The sequence below is a fragment of the Rhea pennata genome, chromosome 20, assembly GCF_028389875.1.
Source record: "Rhea pennata isolate bPtePen1 chromosome 20, bPtePen1.pri, whole genome shotgun sequence".
NCBI classification, from domain to species: Eukaryota; Metazoa; Chordata; class Aves; order Rheiformes; family Rheidae; genus Rhea; species Rhea pennata.
The window spans coordinates 171,321-193,205 of NC_084682.1; the positions used below are offsets into that span (position 1 = coordinate 171,321).

At 38.1% G+C, this 21,885-nt stretch overlaps 1 protein-coding gene across 1 annotated transcript in view; it reads right to left on the reverse strand.

Moving 5' to 3' along the window:
* Positions 1-21,576, reverse strand: part of PITPNM3 (PITPNM family member 3) — a 92,823-nt gene extending 71,247 nt beyond the window's left edge. The window contains exons 1-2 of the mRNA XM_062592423.1: positions 21,516-21,576; positions 15,674-15,781 (exon numbers count right to left, since the gene is read on the reverse strand). Coding sequence (XP_062448407.1) covers positions 15,674-15,781; positions 21,516-21,576 — 169 coding nt within the window. The remainder of the gene's footprint in view (positions 1-15,673; positions 15,782-21,515) is intronic.
* Between the last annotated feature and the right edge of the window lie 309 nt (positions 21,577-21,885).

Genomic DNA, 21,885 nt, shown 5'->3' on the forward strand with positions numbered 1-21,885 from the left:
TATATCAGTCTTTGCAGAACTGTGCTCCTGATAATAAGATGGTTTTTAGTACAACTTGTCTCATCTCTCATTTTGCTGTCCCCTGGGATTACATTGCTATTGCGCTCACCAAGAGAATAGCGCAGCAGAAGAGAGCTGTGGGCCTCAGCATCTGTAAGATATCAGGGGGAATCATCCCTTGCATTCCCCCCCAGCCCTCTCTAGCCTTGCTACTTTAGGTTCTTGAGTGTCATCAGGCTTCCTGGTATGCATGATTTTCCCTGTTCTAGTGATGTGAATTAATTTAACAACTTAATCAGATGCCACTAAAGCAAACAATGCTTCATTTCCATTGTTTCAGAATTCAGCTTTTCCTCAGTAAAAATACTGTGAAATTGACCTTTAAACAGAAAAATCTGATGCTGCTTTCTTTTATGCCATTGTAAATATAAGACTGCTAGGAACACAATTATATCAAACTGGGGAAGACAGGGGAGAGATTAGGTAAGGAGGTAATATACCTGTAGATGGTACAATCCTTTGGATAGAGCTGGCAGCCAAGGAGCTCAGATGAAATACAGTTCTCCAGGTCCAGTGAAACCAATGCAATAATGTCTGCTGATTTCAGCATGTAACAGGCTAGATCTTAACAGGGACCCAATAAGGAAAACAGAATTCACCAATGGACTGTAAGAAAGGTGAGATTCACTGCAGCACAGCTCAGCTCTCAAAATAAAATGCTAAAAATACCTTAGAGGCTAGTTAAAGCATTTTTGTTTTTGTGATACTGTGTGTTCTAAATGACTGCAGTTGGAGAACAGGGGATAACCTGCACTGTTATAAGCTGCTACCACGGATGATTTGCACGTCAAGGACAGCAGAAATATGATTCATTGTTTATCTCTTAAACCTGCTGCTAAAAGTAAATCTGTTGTTTATATGAGCTATCTGATGTGTTTTGGAATGCTGTCGACTATTCAAGGCTCTGTCTTTCCCTTTCACTGATCACTGCATTAAGCCAAATTTCCCATTTTCTGTTCTTCACATTATTAGGCAGTGGCAGATGCTATTGGAATGAAATTAGTAGCAGCACAAACTCTGCAGTCAGCGACATATAAACACCCTTTAATTAGTTATATGACTCTAGGAGACAGTACAAGGAGGAAGAAATCATATACTCCTAGGGAGAAGGAAAACCGTTTTTGTACATGAAGCATTCTCTGCGGAAGAAACCAGACAAGGCTGCTTTCAGGGCAGAAGGAGGGAGAGAAACACCAGTACAAGGTTTAAATTCATTGTATCAAAATCATAGAGGCATGAAGTTTCAGAGATTTTTTTTCTGTTATATTAAGCATTTTGATCCTTGTATAAATGTTGGAAAACCTCTGAGATGCATGGCAGACGCAGCAAAGGAGATACCACTGGAGCCATGAAAAATGAGACTAGATGAAGAAGAGTTCCAAAAAAAAAAAAAATCTCATTGTGCATCCATCTTGCAAGGGAACACTGGTTTGCTCTAGGAACTTGGGCTCCAAATCAACATAGCTCCTAAGTTTAATTATTGTAGGTCTAGTATTCATATCACAGTTAACAAGCATCTTCACAAAAAGTCTAATCCATTCATGCAAAAAAGGAAGAGAATAATTGAGAGAAGACTACTGCGCATTTTCCGGAGTATATAAAGAAACATTGTTAGGATAGAGATTGTTTCTAATTGTAGGGAAATACAATAGTCTAGTTAGCTTACTCCACAGATGTAAATCAAACCTAGTCTTAACCAAAACCACTACTTCAGTCTTCTGACGCTATTCATTTCTTCGTGGATATTATAACAGGATGATAGAGGTAGCAGTTCCGGGAATCAACCCAAAATTACTCTGTCATCACTTAGAGAACTGCACTGGTTCACACACAAAATAGGCTTTTTCTTATGCTAGATAGAAAAGATGAAATCCAGAAGATATGACACTGGAGGGCAAGAAATCATCACTCAGTAATTTATGTACTGTACATAAGAATTCAGAAAGTTTTTTTTTTTTAAGGTGAGTTACAAAGAATATCTCCAATTCCACTACAATAGGCATACATTAGTTTGTTAAACTTGCGTGTAATCTGTTTCCCAGTATCTGTTTCCTAATGCTCTCTTCTGTCAAAACTTGTTATCTTCTCAACAATTCTGGAGGTAAATGCAGTGCGTCTTTGCCCCCTTCCCCCTTGCCTTCCCCTTTAGCTCTCTCTCACATTAAGGAGACATTTCTCTGTCTAGTTTTCCCTAAATGTAGTGTTTTCTTCTTATTACATTGAAATACACTGAGCACATAGAATAATAAGTTGTATATTTCTGTCTTCAAGTAAGGGAGGGAGCAGGGACAAAAGCCTTTAGGGTGATAGGCAGATAGTGTTTAAGGAGCCTTGATGTAAACCTGATAGAATGATAGATATCTCAATTAACAGGCACCTTGAAGTGCAATAGGGTAGTCAAGTTTGCATACAGACAGACACAGAGAAACATTTCTTAAATAAGATCTTCCAACTAAAAATATAAATGAGTTCCACTGATTTTCACTGATTTGCCAACAATACAGAGTGCAGCTAAAAAACAAGGATTTAGGATGACAGTGTTTTCTCAATCATCTCGAGTTGTTGCTCTGCCACCTCTGAGGAGAGAAAAAAAACAATCCAACCCACACAAGTAATACACAGGCTGTCATTAAACCCAACTAGAGAATTAATGCGTGTTTTTATGAAAAATAGCATAGATGTTAGCTTTGGCAGTCTCACACTAGAGTTCAAGAGATGGGGAAAATCATCAGCATGCATCATGTTCAGGTGCCATTCCAGTATAATGCAACTATTCAGAAATACACTACTTAAAAACCTCTGAAAGCCAATACACAAAGCACCTTTTTCAGTTGAAGTCCTTCATTTAGCAATGAATATAAAGTCTGAGCAAAACATTCTTTCATGTTCCAGTGAAAGAATTCTGGGCAGATAAACACTCCAGATCTGCATTTTTTTTTGTTGTTGTTGTTCTTGGAAGAAAAAGAAGAAAGCAAAAGAGAGCACAGTATGACAGCGTTGCAAAGACGATCAAGTGTATGCACGTCCTTCCAACTGCAGCAATGCTGGTAATAATGGTTACGCTGTTCTAGTCTGTCCCTCACCACAGTTTAATAGCAGCTATTTGCTAAAACAGCTTATTTTGACTGAAATTAAGGATTAGAGAGTGACTGTACAAACAGCTCAGAAGGCAGGTGAGAGGATCAGAAAGATAATGATGAGCAATCTCCTTGGCCAACAAACTGCAGTTGCAAAAGAACATGAGAACAGGTCATTGCAGAATGGGATCAAAGATCCACAGAACCAGCATCACCTTTGCATTAAATTTGGCATCATTTCAAAAGGGACAATTGTTCAATAACTAACTGCATCTCTGTTCATGTTCCAATATGAATATCATCATCACATCACCCATGGAGTATCTAATATGGCACTCCACCTCTCAGATAACCACCACTGGACACTCCAGAGGCTGCACCATCTCATAGTGTATGCATCGCCATAAACACCCCATACAAAAGACACGTAAGGGACAGCTGCTTTATCAGCCTGGGAAGACTATGAAAAAAAGGACAAAAAAACCCCAATCACACTACTAGAATCTGCAGTTCTGTCCTTCATGTAACATACTCTATTGATGCTCACATTAGAGACACCAAACTGCCTGAAACCACTCTCTCAAGATGAAAAAAAAAGAAGCAGACAGACTCAGCTGAAGGTACATGGTGTTACCAGTTTATGCAGATGCTTAATGCAGCTAAGAATGATTTGGCAACCTGTTTTTGCATTAAGTGTCTAGAATATAATTAGCCATCATCGTAAGACAGATCATCTCCACCTCCATAAACACTTTTAAATGGTTGTGCTTGTAGCTTCGTAACTGTAATAAACTTTGTATATCCTGTATACACCATCCCCATCTCCTGTGCCACAATTATAAATGGAGCCTACCAGAAAGTCTGCAGACATACCGATCCCAGGGTCAATGCTTATACAAAAATGTCAAAGCTTTTCCCAGAAGGCTCCAAGTTTTTCTCGAGTGAGAAAAGGATCCAAAATCAGAACCCCACTTCCAAGGCAGTTCAACATATACACCTAGGAATTTTCTGGTTCCCCGCTCCCCTCTTCTGTTTTAGGTTTTTTCTTGAACAGTCAGATTTGTCTTGAGCAAAAATTCACCATGGATTACACACATTCAACAAGCTTCCGGCTGGACAACGGGCAGTCTACTACAGAGCTCTCAAAAGCTGGAGACTCCAGGCCTCCAGCTTCCATAATACCCACGCAATTCAATACAACTCAATTGATATTCTCAATGTTAATGACTTCAGAGTGGCCTGAATCTCTGAAAGCTCTCCCCCTTTCTAAGTAGAAACCATTTTAATATCTCCAATTAAACTGCTGAAATTTAAGACAAATGAAAGTTCTGCCTTTTGGCCAAGTTCAAACGCCGTTTCTGAAAAGGACCTTACACAAGAACTGCATCTTTTGAGAATTTAACTGAAAGTGGAACCTCAAGCATATGAAGAATAGGATCTTGAGATCTAGTAAAGATGTGGCAAGATCAGTGAGGAAAAAGGCCTTCTAGGTGCCCAAGCCAGAAAAGCATTTGAGAAATGCTAGAGACAGTGTGAAGTTCCCAGAGACAGGCTGTCAAATATAAACAAGTTACCAAAGCCATAGTTATTCAGTCTCACTCAGCTGTAATTACTGAGTCTTTATTTTTAATCCTAGAGCCACACAAAATCCTCTTGCTGAAGCTTTGCTAGAGCCATTCACAATAACTGGGTTATAATTTAAAATAATCTGACCCAGAATAAATCAGCTCGTGCAATGAGACCAGGAAAGGCCTTCTACTTACCTAGTAATGAAAACTCCCAGTTGCGACAGCTGATCATGTCCATCTATTTTGCTGGTTACCAGTAAAGCAATCCATCAGTCTGTATGCGTGGTATATGAAGCACAGGAAAAGTGAATTTCATAGGCATTTCAGTCAGTTATGTTTTAAATGACTAATAACTGCATTTTGTCAATTGCCCACCTGAGGATTCATCATCATCTGCAGCATTTTAATTGAATTAGCTGGATTTGCAGAGTGAAATAGTAATGTATTGCTGACAAAATTGACTAATGGTTCTTAAAGTATAATGAGGTTGTATTTAAATCAATAGTTATCCTTTGTGTCAAGCTGTATTACAAAAATGAAATTGCCATTTGCTTGCTTCTTTATTTTATATGCTTCAAAAATACTACTTATGCTGCTTTTAAGAGAGCTTCATATTGCAGAAGTAACATTGCAGCAGGTTTATGAACGACTTCGCTTCTGGCATAGGAAGCATATTGAAAATCCCAGGCCTACAAATATAAGGATGCTATGATTGGGGAACCAAAGATGACTGCCTCAGGCCAGTTGCACAGCACAGGAAAAGTCAAGGATTACTGGGTGTTGCCTGTTCTTTTAATAAAATATTTCCATTTTGGAAAATGGAAATGAATAAAACTCAAAACTATCCACAGAAATATGGCTTTCTCCCCCTCCCCCAAGACTTCAAGAGACAAATTCACTGAAAAATAGTAAACAGGTAAGTGTTTATGAAGCCCTTCTTATTTAAGAAGCCTGAGTTCAAATCTCGCCCCTACCCTGAGTTGGAATTACAAATAAACTTCTCTGTAAAACAGGGGTTCAAGTAATAAACTATTACTGGCTATTCCAGCCTAGGTATAATTATGTCTTTCAGGAAATATTAACACAGTCCGTTCTAGTTTTCATCATACTGCAGAGTATTAAAAAATATATATAATTTTGGTCAAAAATAGCAAGTCTCTAGTCAGTCCCCGCAGCAAGTTGAAAGCTCCTCTGGAATCAGCAGACAGACTATAGGACTGAAACTGTAGATAGAACACACTAGTTCAAATGCAGCCTGCATCAGTTGCTACCTACAGTCACAGGCATTATACTGAACACTTAGAAGTACTACTGAACACTCTGACAGTACTACCTGAGCAGGAAAATCTGTATTCAAAATACAACATTATATCTGACACTAAATGGCAAAATACACACCTCTAGAATCAAGACTTCACTATCAGTTTAGGAGACTACCGATTTCCTATTGCCCCTGAATGCTTTAAAAATCTAACATTTAAAAGACCTTTCTTGGTTAAATAGCTAAAATGTACTACATTTGAAACAAAGAAGTTAACCACAGTATTAAGAGGTTAAACAAAAAAAATACTGTTAACTAATTAAATTAAATGCATGAAGCACAGGCTTGCTATTATAAAGTACTTCAGTTTGATTTTTATGAGCAGAAGGAGATGGATAGAAAACATCACACTGAGAAAATGAGACTGACAGATAAACTGAATTGCAGCATCCTAACCCAACATGACAGAAACCCACCCAAATGCGATGCATGTCTAGACAAAACCCAGGCCAGTCACTGATGAACCTCTGCAGCTCTGGTAATAAAATCCAAACACAATTGCATTTAGAAACGTTCTTTAAGTAACCATTTATTACAGTTGCATTCCTCAGACAAACCTTCATTTATGGGCAATGCATAATGTTGGCAAAACTATCTAAGGACAAGGTATACCAGAGAAATAAAACTAGAAAGAGAGGAAAAGTCCAGTATGGGGAATGGCATCTTCAATGAGAAGCTAGCCTATTATAAAGCCTATACTGATCACAGAAGATGTAGGATTTAAATGAAAATTCCAATTATTAATAAAGTAATCCCTATTTGGTCATGATCCAATAGGTGCAATAACATACCCTGCAGTCACTTTGCTGTGACTCTATAAAGAGCCAAATTCTGTGCTTGGCTACTGCAACAGAGTCACTAGGGATTGTCTTCGAAACAGAAATCTGCAGAACAATACTGTTATAAATACACCTGCTCCCACACACAATGTAAGCATCCTTTCCTATTCCTTGATCAATAGCCATATCCACCAAAACAGATTTACTTCCATAACCAAGACACAAGTTTGAACTCTACAGTCTATGGAGTTATTCAGCTCCTCACTGGAACATCCAGCTAGCAGCTAGTCAGTGCCAAAGAGGATGAATTGTTCGGGGTAGGGAGAAAGACCTGGCAACAGACCACTTCTCCACTTGTTTCTACGATGTGACAAAATTACCTCAAATGGTTGTAACTGTTGGCACTCATGCAGCCAAAATTTTATATGACATTCTAGATGCTCAGTTCTCTGAACCACTTGGCCAGGTCCCAGACCTGGCTAAACTCTGCAAGGAAACATTAAAGTCATTTTCATCAGAGCTTGGGGCAAATACACGTAAGTGAGCAGAAACTTCCACACATCTCCAATAAATTCTTTATGAACCAGAACAGCGATAAAACTTGATTACTTTCCAAATGTGATTCCAAAGAGATGATAATCATCATCTCTTACTTAAAACACTGAAGTCAGCATACCTTCTGTCACACAACACAGTCCTTTCAGAGACAAAACCAGACAACTTTATTTTTCCTTTTCACACTGAAGTCAAGGTTTCATTATTTGTCTTGAGTAATTTCATAGCTTTCTTGCAATACAACTTTGAAAAGGTTCAGAACAAAAGTCACATGTTGCCATTTTAATAAGTATAAAAACTGTATCCCAAAGTATATTTGCCTTCAGAAATTAGACCCATCTTCTGGTGAAAGCCAGAAATTGTGTGTTCCTGAGAAGCACAAGAAATGCAAGAAAAGGCAGTCGAAACAAGCAGAAACCACATATAGCCATTTTCAGATGCCATCTAATGGCATGTCTTAAAAAGATACACGTTTTTCTCATAAGAAATAATGACCAAAGAACATACCAGTTACCTATTATCTCACAACTACACCACAAATTCAAGTTTCTGCAAATCTTCTCCTATTTTATTTTAGATTATGTAGTAAAATCACATCATTTCAATCTTCCTACCCATACACACATCTATCTTTCTCAAGATCATCTTCACATCTTCTTAAACTTCTAAGCACAGCTTTCACGGGATAAAGCCATTCATAGTTCATGAAGAAGCACAAGCACTTTCCTTGCCTTCCCAGATGAGCTACAGGAAATCTCCCACCCATCACTAAAGCCAACAGCTGTCTTTCAACCCATGTCAATGTTGGCATGTAAATCTATTACAAACAGTGCATTCCTAGCACATTATGGATTGAGTAATTAAAAACAATATGACAATGCAAATGTTATGTTAGCCAGCCAACTGGATAAATGTGCAGTTTTCACATCTGTACTGCTACAGCAGCCAAAGGACGAAAATGTCCTAAGAATCACTTACATAAGAGCTACAAAATAGCTTGGAAATTCATGTGTTCTTAGGTTTCTCAGGTTGCTTTCACTTTATGAAAAGCGCAAAGCTAAACAATGGGGCAACTAAAATTTAAGCTTCTGAACAAGGGAAAAAAAAAAAAAAAAAAAGCCCAGAATCCCTCAAAAGGGCAAGCAAGGCTCCTTTTGTTCAAAAAGAAACCAGCTGTGCTGAAAAAGAACAACTAACTGTCAGAACAAACAGCCTGGAGAAATAATGGAAAGGAATAGATGGTAGAAGGTAATAAGACAGCACAGTCCTTAATGAGCTCGGGGTTTGGATACCTTCAAAGTCGGCAGGTTTTTTTTTTCTTCCTCTGCAAAGCAAATTTTTTTATTTAATATATATACACTATTCTTGCCTATCTGCAGAAGAGACATTATCAGCAGGTAGAGGGTAGAAGAGAGTTCAACAAATAGAAAATCTCTACCAATTAACTGCAGCATATAATGACTGCACTGAGAGAGCAGTACCTGAATGTTCACAAGCCACTCGGAGGCTTGCTTTTCTCCAAGCATTTGGAGAAAATAAACAATAAATAGGAAATGCTAACAAGCTGCTCTATTCTAACACAGCTGCCTTCCCCATTCTGCCATGGTCAGTCAATCCTCACTGAAGTATTGTGCTATATCAAGAACTAGCATCAAGACTGCAGCAAAGGATCATTACTGTGGCCACTGAAAGCATGCACACCTCTGCTGATCAGCTTGATTGCCTAAGTGATCATTATATCAGCACCTTAATCATTTACTACTTCTCCCCAGTAATATCAAGGGCAACAGCAGATGAAATTAATTCTTCTTGCTGTGCTACCTTTTTGGAACAAGTGGAGTAGACAAGACCCTTCTCCTTCCCAGACACCAGCTGCATCATCTTTCAGGGAAAGGAGGCAGTACGGCAAAAGTAAAGCATCCTAGCAATTCTTGCCCTTCCCCCCCCCCCCCCTACACACAGCCTTTCTGGTTAGAAAGGTCAGGAACCAGAGTTGTCCAGTTCTGGTTACTGACTCACTAGGAACAGGCAGAAAAAACAGACAGCATAAATAAAGCAGAAACTCAACACAAAAACATAAAACTAGAATGCTTTATTTGATCCAACGCTGAAACAGATGCCTGAGAAGCCACAGTATAGCTTGCACAAGTTTACCCACAGCAGCTCTGTCTGCAGTCCAGAGTCTAGACAATGCTCCCTGCTTCTGCTCATCAGGTAGGAAGGCAAAGGTGAAAAAACATTTCCCAGGATAGAAGTTACCAGCTCAGGAAGGGCCATCTGATCTACTAAAGCTGCAGAACAACATCACCTTTTCCTCACTGCAGTTTGATATGCATGAAAATGGTTTATGTTCATGGATGTGTGATGCTAGTCAGCTGACAAAGCTCAGATATGCTGCCATTGAACTGCATTATCTATTCCTTGACCACTCCACATTTCATCCCCTCTTTAGAGAATAAATTGGAACATGAGGGAAAAAAAATATATCAAAATAAAGAGCAAAGAGCAGTATACCCTGCTGTCTGCATAGGGAGTCTGCATCACAGCAGGACTGCTAATCTCCAACTGCAATGGCAAGCACTTATTATCTCTCTATGGAGCTCTGTGCTTCTTTATTTGCTCCAGATGTTTCCGTGTTCCCTGTTACTTTGTGTGTGAGAGAACGGACAAAAATAAATGCCATGTTATACTCTTTAACACTTTCCAGTTCTCAAGTACACATTCAATTTAGAATTATTCTCTGGTGACTACCTTATTTAAATACACTTATTCTTTGGGAGAGCTTCTAGAGGCAAAGTTGCTCAAAATGCTCAATATATTTGGGCAACATCTTCAGCTAAGATAAACCAATTAATGATAACGCAATTAATTGTGGCAACAGCATTCCCAGATCTGTTTTTGTTTCTTAAAAAGCAGAATCTCCGTAGTCTGAAAATGTTATGGGACAGCTTATCACAATTTAACAATAATACTGCTCTCAAAGGTAACAGGAGTTCAGTCATTTTCCTCAATGGCAGCAGAATCAGGGAAAAAGGAAAGTTAAGTTCATTTTTCCCATCTAGGAACACAGGACCTCGAGAAAACTCCCAGCTCTCTGAAAAACGATACTATGTAATCTTTACCCAATCCAAATAGTTTTAAAATGGAGTTTATCTGGACTTTCTCACACTGAAATCTGTTCCCCTCCACACTATTCCAACTAGAAGACTGAAGTCTATATTAGCAACAGGACCTAGTGCCTAAGATATTATTTTTGACATAAAAAAAAAAGAAAGAAAAAACTTGAAGCTATTTATCTTTTAAGGTACAATAAAGGAACGCAGTGAACCTTAATTTGAGAGATTCAGTCAAGCTTCTGGAAAACTGGAATAAAGATCTTCCGTATGAGCTATTTGAGACAAAGTCCAGCTTTTGCTTTCAGATTTATAGAGCAAGCAAAAACAAAAAAAAAAAAGAAAAAAAAGAAGAAAAAGAAAGAAGGCTCAAGACTATGGCCTCCAATATTCTAGAAAGGCATGAAATCTTCCAAAACAGGCAGAAACTACCTAAACTAAATTTTGTGTTTCAACTCTTAGCCAGAAATGAAGTTCAGGTCACAAATAACTCCTCTATTCTGAATTTTCTCCTCCTCAGTATGAATCTTTGTATATACAACATGTGCTTATACTTCTAAAGATATCACTAATCACTTCAAATCCAACAAATGAAGCACTGATGTAGCCTAAGTAACTGGTTCTCATCCACAGCATTAGAAAATAAGATACGTGCTCACCAGGAAGCCCAGTGCCAGGCTGACCTGTAAATAATGCCTACCCGGGCAGCACAACAGAGGAATCTTATGCTCTGAAACTCCATGCTAGCTCCAGGAGACAAACATTTACTGCTGTTTTGTTGGACCCCAAACAGATCATGAAGTCAGGCAGAATGGCTATACTGTTTTCTAACTTCCAGGCACGTAGTGCTCTAAAGCACCCTGCTGAGCACAATTGCAGCCACTGCTTGGCACAACACAACACTGTAGCTCAATACTAATGTCACAGATCTACAGTTGTGGGTTTCCTTTCCCCACTTCCTCTTCTGTTGGCACAAAGCTATGCCTATGTCCTAAAAGAATGATGTAATAGTTGATGCTCGTATCTCAGCCTACTAATACACTTACACGTTATGTATACATATGTGAGCAAAGGGGTAAGCAATGACTTAAGTCACTGCTTACTCCTTACTATTTTAACTCTACTGCAGTAGAGTAGCCCAGTAAAATAGGCACAACAAGGAATTATGTACATTTGAAATTCAGAAACCAGAAGCAACTTCAAAAGTTCTAGAGTTGCCATCTCTTCCTACACAGCTATGGCATCCTGACAGTCATGTACATGCTAAATATATCTAATATGGACTTTTCATGGAGAGATATTTAAATAAAAAGCCAGGAAAAAGGTTAGCTGCTTACACGGAAGACGGTTTCATCTCTTAGAAGTTTGATGATTACTGATCTAATTTAAGAAATGTCCTAATTTCATTAAAAAAGAGGAGGAAGAAAAGTAACCAAGGAAGTAGTAAAAAGTCTTTGAAGTTTGATCTAAGAGCAAAAAATTACTTACAAGTGCCTGTTGGTAAACTAAAGGCAGAATCCCACTGCGTAAAGCACGCCACAAACACACACATTTATCTTCCTAGAAAGAGTTCACAATCTAAAAGGACCAAACAGAACAAGGGATGGGCAACAGAAGGAGAGAGGGCAACCCTATTACTTGCGTGACTTTCAAGTCATATGCAGGTTTGCTCTCAAACATGCACACTTTGACCTCATGGGTAATGTCTACTCCATGCTGTCACATGTTTAACTTTATATAAATTAACTTGGATTAAATGGCATATTTAGAGGGAAAAAAAGAATTTGCCTGGTTGGCCAGCTAAAATGTGATTCTTTATAGCCAGAAGTGAGGATACTGCACAAGTAAGGAATTATGAAGTATATATTTTATGGTTCAAATTCAGTATATTCTTTACTACACCTTCATCAGTGGAACACATTTTATTTTCTAATATTATATCCTAACAAGATTATGAAAATAAAGTAACAAAAACTTCAACCTTTCAAATATTAACAATGTATGCTTAAAGTAAGACTATGGATCCAAGATAGTTGGAGGAAATGCAAGGCACTGAAACCCAACAGGCTCTATTTATTCCTCAGTATTTAGTCTCACTGCACACAATATTCCTTAATGTAATGGATGGCTAGTTCACACTATGTGTGAATTTAACCACCTGGTTATAATTTATGAAAACATTTTCCTTCTATTACACAGAAAGCATCTCTATCAAGACAGTTTTTGCAGCTGTACAAGTTTTTAATTCAACTTGATTGCTGTTTATGTTGTTTTTTTGTAATGACAACTTAATAAACTTAAATGCTGTTCCCAGTTTTCCCCCCAAAGAAGCATTTCTATCACTAATGAGAAACACTTGTTGGTCAGGTGTTCTCTGTCATACTGGCTGAGAATCAATAATTGATTAAATTATATACTTGCCATTTATAAAGTTGCTGACGACCTTGTCCGTCTCTTCTGGAACTCTAGCAATACTTAAGGAAGTAGTGTTCAGTGGGTCTTCAGCTCTGTCCAGCACATACTGCATCTTTCTGTTAATCTTATATATTTGTTGCAAGAGCCCATAATAGTGTGCTTTATTAAACAATCTATTAAAAAGAATCACTGCTCTGTTCTCTACAAAGGAACCTGGCAAAGCCATTGGCCTTGGAGACTGGTTTACTTGCAACAAAGCAATTATATCTGCAGCAAGCACTAATGAACTCATCATTCTCTGAAAGCCAATTCTGGCAAAGAAACAAAGTGCTCTTTCCCTGGATCAGCAGGGCTTAATCCCTGTATCTTTCCCCTGAGAGAGTGAAGTTACCTGAGAGGGAATACATCTAAGGACCATCTCTCTCTTTTCTACATCATGTTTTTAAAGAGAATTCAGTTTTACTTGAATTGTTTGTATCTGACTATAAACCCTTAGACAAAGCCTGAAATACCTTTCTACGATGGTGAATGATAGAAGACAATAGAGTCTTCAAACACCCTTCTCCATTACACGTTGCCTTCATCATTTTGTATCTGATGGTTGCTAATCATAGTGCTTTATAAAAATCACTTAATCAGTAACTCGATTCAGTCTTGTTAGGCTCCAACAAAAGTACTCTATAACTAGCCGCATGAAAACACTGTGATCTATCAGCACTTGGAAGATGCTTCCATGAAGAGAGACTGAGATGGGCACACGTAGAGGGAAAAAAAAAAAAAAAAAAAAAAAAACTCAATACATAGCTAATCAAAAGGACTGATTCTGTGAGTATAAAGTGGGAAAGAAAAGAAGGAAATGCCAGGTAAATACCTGGCCTATTTAGAGACCTGGTAGATTTAGGAAGGGGTCAATCAGGGAAAATTCCTAAATGGCAGTGTGCACTACAGCCAACAGTATTATTTTCTTTTGCATTGTTGAAATAGTGAAATCACGCTCCGACATAAGCGGCCATTGCACACATTATACTGGCTCAGGCACATGCTAGTCCAGTTCTTACTGAACTAAGTCTTTGCTTCACATCTCTGCCCAAGAAAGGGCAGGAATCAGATATTCCAGCACAATGAACACAAGCCTAAGAACTTGTAGCCACAGTCTGAAGCAGTATCAGAATGTAGATGTGTCTTACACATGGGCCAATTCAGCAAATGCTTTTCAGATGAGTATATAGGCTCTACAGCCTCTTCCCGCAGTCTCATGTGAATAAAAACAAAGGAAAGGAAGTGAAGAGATAAGAATTCTAAAATAAAAAACCTCTGCGTGAAGAAAATTCAGGGGTCCTTTTTTTCCCATTTAGTTCTGTACAGCTCTTCCACGCAAGCCAGATCTCACATTCTTTTTGCTTCAGCTACTCCTTCTTCCTTAGTAGCAGAAACCCTTTACAATTAGTCTCTTGTAACTTTTCCTTTAGTGTCCAACACAAGGGGCCCTACCAAAAAAAAAACCTCAACACACTCATTCTCATATAATGAGCCCTAAACAAACAAACAAACTTTGCCAGAATTGGAAGAAATACAGAAATATCTGCAAGAATCCAGGATAACCTGCTCTTGCTAAGTCATTCAGAAAATTAATTCACACCTGATGGAATACTAGATTAACTTTTCTTGCTACTTTGTGACAGAGAAAAAGGCATATATTTACAACATATCTCTCTCCTCTTATGAAACCCCATTGAATCTCTGACTTCAAATTAAGTTACCAAGCAACATAAGGGAAGAACTCAATATCACCATTAAGAGCAGATGTAAAATAGAATTCTTCCTTCTCTAATTGCTCTTTAACAATTGTAAATACACTGACTGGATTGGTGTCATCTTGTCACTTATAATTTTTTATTTTGCTAGTATTTAAGGGTAGTGATTTCAATATTACTTCTGTACATATATTCTAAAATAGTCCAGTTTACACTTACCTGCAGGATTAGCAAAGGATGGAGCAAAATCGCAAAGAAAAGCATTCTAGCAGGACTCTTAGTATGGGCAAATACATTGCATTATTAAAAAAAGATAGATTCATTAGCAAGTACAATTATAGATGGCCCCCATACCACAGGCGAACAAGGAAGTTAGGTCCCTCCCTCTCCCAAATGTCAATGAAGTAATTTTCATTTTCACATGATTATGTAATTCAGGAACCAAAGGGACAATTAAAGGCAGACTGCTTAGGCTCTTGGTGTAGGTCCTACATTACTGGCATACCAGTGCCCATTGCCTACTCATTTCCGTGGCAAATGATTACTTAATGCTGCCCCAAAATACTCCAGAAAGTATGGGTCCTTCTAAAAATTCCAGATAGAGATTTGCTGACTTTAAAGGAAGCTTTACAACATAGAAGTACCAGAGACTGACTCTGAGTAACAAAGCAACTTGGTGACTATGACCAAAAAGCTTCTTGTATATGTTAACTACAGGAAACATTTGGAACATTAGCACTGGTCCTGTGATCTGTCTCATGGCTGTTGAGCTCCAAGCCTGGTACAGTCCCACTGAAGTCAATTAATCTATGATATTACTTCGTCTGCCAGAGAAGATGATTTTTCCTAGAATAGAAACTAGATTATTGTAATTCATTTTTCAGTATTAAATTATCACTGCATATCTTTTAACTAGGGGACAATGTAAATGGTATTTCTATTTAGTATTTTACTAAAACCAGATGACCAGATTTAGTTGTCAGATTTTCTTGTTAACTTTAAATTAATACATAAGGCAAGCTAAATATTACCTTGATTTTCTTCCAGCTTCCCGATTGTTTCTATCTGCTCAACAAGGTCATTTGAGTTCCACTGGTTCATGCCTATGAGAATGGCACTTTTTCCTTCCACCATCTCTTCTATAGCAGGAAAGAGGAAAATGGAATAAATTGCAGTGACAAATAAGAGAACAAAGAGGACTAGTGCTAGTAATTATCAGAAAAATAAGCAGGTCATTATGATCCTTAATGTGAATATAAAACAGGTTATTATACTCAGGACTCTCTAGGATATCTTTCTGCTTAACAGTTCACCCTGCAGTGTATGCGCATGCTGTGTGCATTTTGTGTAGGAAAACCAACGGAAAGAAAGGACTGCACAAATTTTTGCTCTTACCTTGAAAACATGACTTAAAAACAAATTTAAATCACTCTACTGAATGTTTAATATCAAGAAGCAAAATTAGTCAGAAATTCTACTTCTTCCTGCAAGTGTAGTTTCAGAGAAGATATTTTAAATAAACACTGCAGAATCAAAATTAAAAGAAAACTTGAAATAATAATGGACAGCTTTGTTTCTTCTAGCGACTGACAAAAATTTCACGCAACCTACCAGTTTTGCCCAACCCACAGTTCTCATTCTTCAGTTTCTAAAACCTAAAAATATAGTCCCTTGTCTTCTGCATGCACATTTATTCTTGCATGTCACAGCTTAAGAAACATATATATATATATATATATATATATATATATATATATATATAAAACCCCAGAATCAAACTTTTAAATACAAGTATATTCAGTGGAGAGACTTACTTCTAGCAGTGATATTGCTTTTCCAGTTTATATCACTATTCATAACTTCAACCCTCCAAGTAGATTAGCACTTCTAGCTACTCACTCTTCCACTATCTATTCACTTCTCACTCTTCCTTCAGTTAAGGGGAGTTTAATATAAGGTGATAGATTACATATCTATGATGCCAGAAAAGTCTCAAAACTCAGTCTCAGCTGTAAAAACCCACTGCTAAGTGCATAAACATTCTTTTCTTCCAGCAAAGAACCTTCTATTAGTTACCATCACACCCCCAAGACCACATGAAGATATTAAAAATAATGAGCTATGTCCCAAGGGACTGAAATACAAGGAGAGAAGATACGCTCCTTTAAATGGTTCTGGGCAAATATAGCATACTGTATGTTACTTATTTTAAACAAATACATGGTCAGAGTTTTCTCTTAATTGGACTAATTTGTTTCTTTCTGTTCCTCTCAACTTCTGTCAGCAAGAAGTGTAAGGGGGAGAGCAGGGAGAGAAGCCTCCCTGACAACTGAGCATGAGATTAGTTTTGGTCAGGTTTTTCTCTTCCTTCTGAAGGTATTAAGCAGCTGCCTTAATGGGTGCATATCCACTCATTTCCACAGCTGCTATAGGTTAGGAGAGCTCTGTGGACTCTGCCTGTACCTCTTCTGACAACTTCTTTGTTGCAAAAGATTTTCTTTGTGAATTTGAGAAATGAGAAAGTGCATCTCAAATACTGATCTCAAGTAATGCATTTCAATTTCTCCAGTTTTCTTATGGAATAGGATTTGGAGGTTTGTATTAGAAATTACTTCCTTTCAGATCCAGTCTAGAAAAACAGCATTTCATAAGCCACACACCTACATAGCCTGCAGCACCACTTCATAATCATGCTATAATCCAGCTGTCAGTCTGAGGATCTCAGGGCACATTTTTTTGCAGGGAACCTCACACTACTGTTATAAGTACAGTCTAGTTTCAGTATGACTGTAGTTAGGATCCTTTTCTCCTTATTGCTCAGAAAAAGTTAAATGCTTTTCTCCAAGGTTGGGAAACTAGTGTGTTCAACAGTTTTCCTTTCTTAATCAGCACTGCCATCTATCATGCTTGAAGAGTCAAGTATTCAACCACACTTCTCAGAAGGGCTCTATTAGCCAGCCCACAGTTGGGCCAAGTTAACGGAAGACAAAGGTTTCACAGGTGAGAATATACCATTTACAAAGCTTAAAATTGCTATACACTTATCACTTACGACTAGCAAAAGAAACTCTTTAAATGAGGCTTGGAGTACCTATGCATTCCAAAACTTGCATATTCAGCCCTAGGCTTTGAAGTGACAACATTCAGTGCCAACTGCCACAGTCAGTCCTGTGGACTGAGCATCAGGAGAGATGCAGTAAGTCAAACTTAAGCACAGTAATCATTATCTTACTTGATTTAAAATTGTGTTTTCTACATACAGTGATAGCCATCACTAGTGTAAAACACTTTTAACTTCAAGTATCTGCTGTGCAAAGCAGTATCTTAGCACTGATTTTCCTGTTGTCACAAAGCGTCACTACCACATTACACCACAGGTACTTAATATATTGAATCAGGCAATTCTGCTGTAGCTAAAGCTGCTTCCCAATAGAATAGATTTCCTCCTGACAAGCAAATCAACCTGGATCACCAGGAATGTAAAAAGCTTTTCTGTACTGCTAAATTAATGTATTGCTTATTAGTGCTCCTATGGCAAGGGGCCTTCCATAGACTTAGGGGATTTTAATGGCATGGAGATTTTAAGGAGACATAAGACAAATATCTTGGTTTTCTGGATACAAAATCAAAACACCTAACTGCCATTCCTAAGGTTAGAAAAACATAATAAAATATATATCAACACACATGCACCACATATACTCTCTCCCCCCAAATTTTAGTTACACATCCATAACAGCATTGTAACTATGACAATTTACAACACTGATAACATGACCGTAGATTCCCATAATAAATGAATCCTCCATCTGAAAAAAAAAGAAAAGAAAAAAAAAAAAACACACAACAACAACAACAGCCACCCTAAGAGCAAGGATCATCCAAGTATTGACTGTAGTGTCTTTAGGCCTACCTATTGACATTAAAAATAACAGACAGCATGAGACAAATCAGCTTATAATGTCTGAATTCTTTCATCTCTCTGCATAGAGAGCTAGAACATCCCTACGTGTTAGAAGTCTTTCAGACTGTTTTGCTACAGAATAAGAAAATAATTGCTGTTTTGCAGTGTATTTTAACACACACACCCTCTTCCACTCAGAGCTCTCACATCGTTCTTTGATACTTTGCTTAAGCCCAGCTCAAAAGTGTGGGAAACTGAGGTGACTGCAGCCAGGGCAGGAGCTTGCAACTGTGAGAGCAGACAAGGTACAACCAGGATTTGTGCCTCAGTCTACCTGTACATCTAAAAAATCCTTCATATTTATTTACCTTTCTAAATCACTTAGTTCTTTAATTCTTTGTGAATTGCTTCTTGATTCACAGATAGATAAGCCTTTACCACAGCCAGTAGTTATTATTGCAAGCCTAATTGTTCAGGAAAAGAAAAGAAACTTGAAATACGATGCATGTGTTACAGACTTGGGAAAGCCTTTGAGCAGAATACCCACTTCAGCAATACAGGTAGAGAGACAGACACAGCAACTCCCTTCAAATGAAATCAGAAAATATATGCAGTCCTTTTTCTGTATAGCCCCTTTTCTATAGCATGCTTGTACATCCAGGGACTCATTTCTAGCTGTGGTAAAGCAAAAGAATGCAAATATGTTTCTGCATCTTCTGAAACAACATGAAGCCCAGAGCCAATTTCACTGATTCTGAAGACAGAGGGGGCCTCCTTAATAAACCAAGCCAAACAATATCACTTTACTAGACCCAATCAGTTGAACACAAGATAGGTGACTTTCAGGAAATTATTATTCAAATACCCATCTCAATTAAGAACTGCCTGATTTCAAGTGATGGCTAAAGTGTTCTAGGCAAGGACAGAAAGTTAAGCCAAGCTTTTAAACTCAGTTTTATTTTGAATACTCTTCTGTCCTTGTTTATGGTTTTTGACTACTAAAACTGAAAAATTCAACTCACAAGCAAGCAGCTTGTCTTTCAAGTTTCAATTTGTCAAATATTTTACAGCTACAGTAGACAATTCAAAGAAAGTACACGGTTTACCGTCATATAGTCACCAACATTGTCAGAGCCATGGGCAGAGAAACTGAAATCTAAGCATCCTGGATACAAAACTTGTACTTATTAGTTAATACATAGTAACAATTTGATTAATATTAATTATGCCTCTGCAGAAACAGCTTGTGTAGGAAAATAAAATAGTGCAATCTCAGGCTCACAGAAATAAATTAGTGATTTATCAGTGAGGTTGGTTCAGATACTTGAGATTTTCCCCCAATGGAGTGAGATCACTATAATGCAGCAACTCGTACCTCCTTCAAAACTATCCTCACAACCATTCAGAACAGAAAACTACTCTTTTCCCCTCAGTTTGCTAACCCAACTACCATATCGCACTTCCTTTCAGCACTCCTAGCTCCCAGAGGATACCTTCCGCTTCAGGTTGACTTTCAACCCAAGTATATGCCATTATAAAAACCCAAGAGTTGGTACTCTAATGAACACTGACTAATCCTGCAACAATCCCAACATAGGAAATTAAATTGTTTTGAAATACGGAAGAGTTCACTGCAAGACAGTAGACATATAATCCCAAATACAGCTCTGAAAGCACCAACTGCCTTTTACAACATACCCACGAATCTCCAGATATCCAAACAGCACATGACAGTGAGACTGAAGTCAATTACATAAAACAAAATTAATTTGTTCAGAAGTAGGCCTTGTTCAAGAAGAACAGGAGTGTTAGGAAGGGAGGTGATTTTCTCTCTACTGTCAGTATAACCAGATGGAGAAATTTGATGACAATCTTAGCTGTTTGAAGTAATATACCTATTTCCTTTGTGAAGCATCAAATGTTTTTGCACTTGGAAGTCAGAGCGTGCTGAGTGTGCTGTTACCCAAAGTGACTGAACTAAAGAATACATCCAAATCCAAGCAAGTATTTCATATTAAGGTGTGGAAAAGATCCCTCCCCTTTTGATCACAGAGATTTCTCTGTAATTCATAATCCCAGGTTGTTACAAAAGCCAAAGTACATTCAGCAAGTTTATTCCATCATTCTTCACTACTGAACTCTAGGTAACATGAGGACATAAAAACAGCTCCATTTGATCTCAGTAGCTCATACTATGAAAGATCCTACAGCTGGATTTCACAGCAGTAGCAAAATTAATCCTCCCTTATTGGTTATTCTCTCTAGATAAGCAAACGAATTAGTTCATAAAAAGCATGAGGTTTTGCTCCTTCATATAAAACCAAAAACAGACTCTCCACCCTTGTGCATTCACAGAACCCACAAACTTTAGCTCCACTTCAAAACAAAATCTATCATGTTAAAGAGGTTGCCCAGATTTGGAGTCTGTTCAGAGTTACAGATGTTATGAGTAGCATCACATTTTGGATTCACCTGCTGACCTCAGGCATTCAGATTTTGCTTCTTTCTGAAGAAGCAAAGCTCCCAGTTACCTCAGTGGAAGTTTTGCCAGAGGGGAAATTCTGTGGCCTGAATTTTCAAAGCTGGCCATCAGTTACACAAGTACTCATGGCCTTCATTGGGAACTGTAAACAAAAGCATTTCTGATAGTAAATATCATATACTATGTCAGCTGTAAGCAAGCGGAACCCAAGAGTTGCCACAAAGCTCTGTGCTGCTGTAGCCACGCTGCTTCTGGTGCCAGATCCAGCTCATGTGCACCTTACTCTTCCTCCTCAGTACCCCCCGCTCTCCCATATCCAGTAAATTTACACCCACTCAGAAATCCTTGACAGAATATCTTATTTTCTTTTTCCCCGCATCTCAGCCTGATGAGGACAACATTGTCAGTCTATTCCCAAAGCAGCTTAGTTGCTTGCTGCAAAACTGGGGGAAGAATCGGTACAGGAGGACAAAAAACTTAAACTGACCTCGTGCGTCAAAGAATTCATCATCGGAGCTCTCCACTGAGTCATTGAGGATGTTCTGCATGCGCCACTGAGTACCACTGAATCTGTGCAGACCAGCTGAAAATATACACAGACTTACATTAACCCATTGGAATGCTCACATCTGCTCTAGGCTTAAAGGAGAAAAAAAAATTACATTAATAAGAAAATGCACACAGATAGCTTGAGTGAGTCATTTTGGTCAACGCATGTGCTTTAACTTGCTAACAGTGTCTGTGCTAACAGACAGACACTAATGCTGCTGCTCATTAGGCTCCTAAAGCCTGTTCTTCACTCTGAACATGACTTTTGCCCAAATTCTCACTCATGTTAAAAGGCACAAAACTCCAAA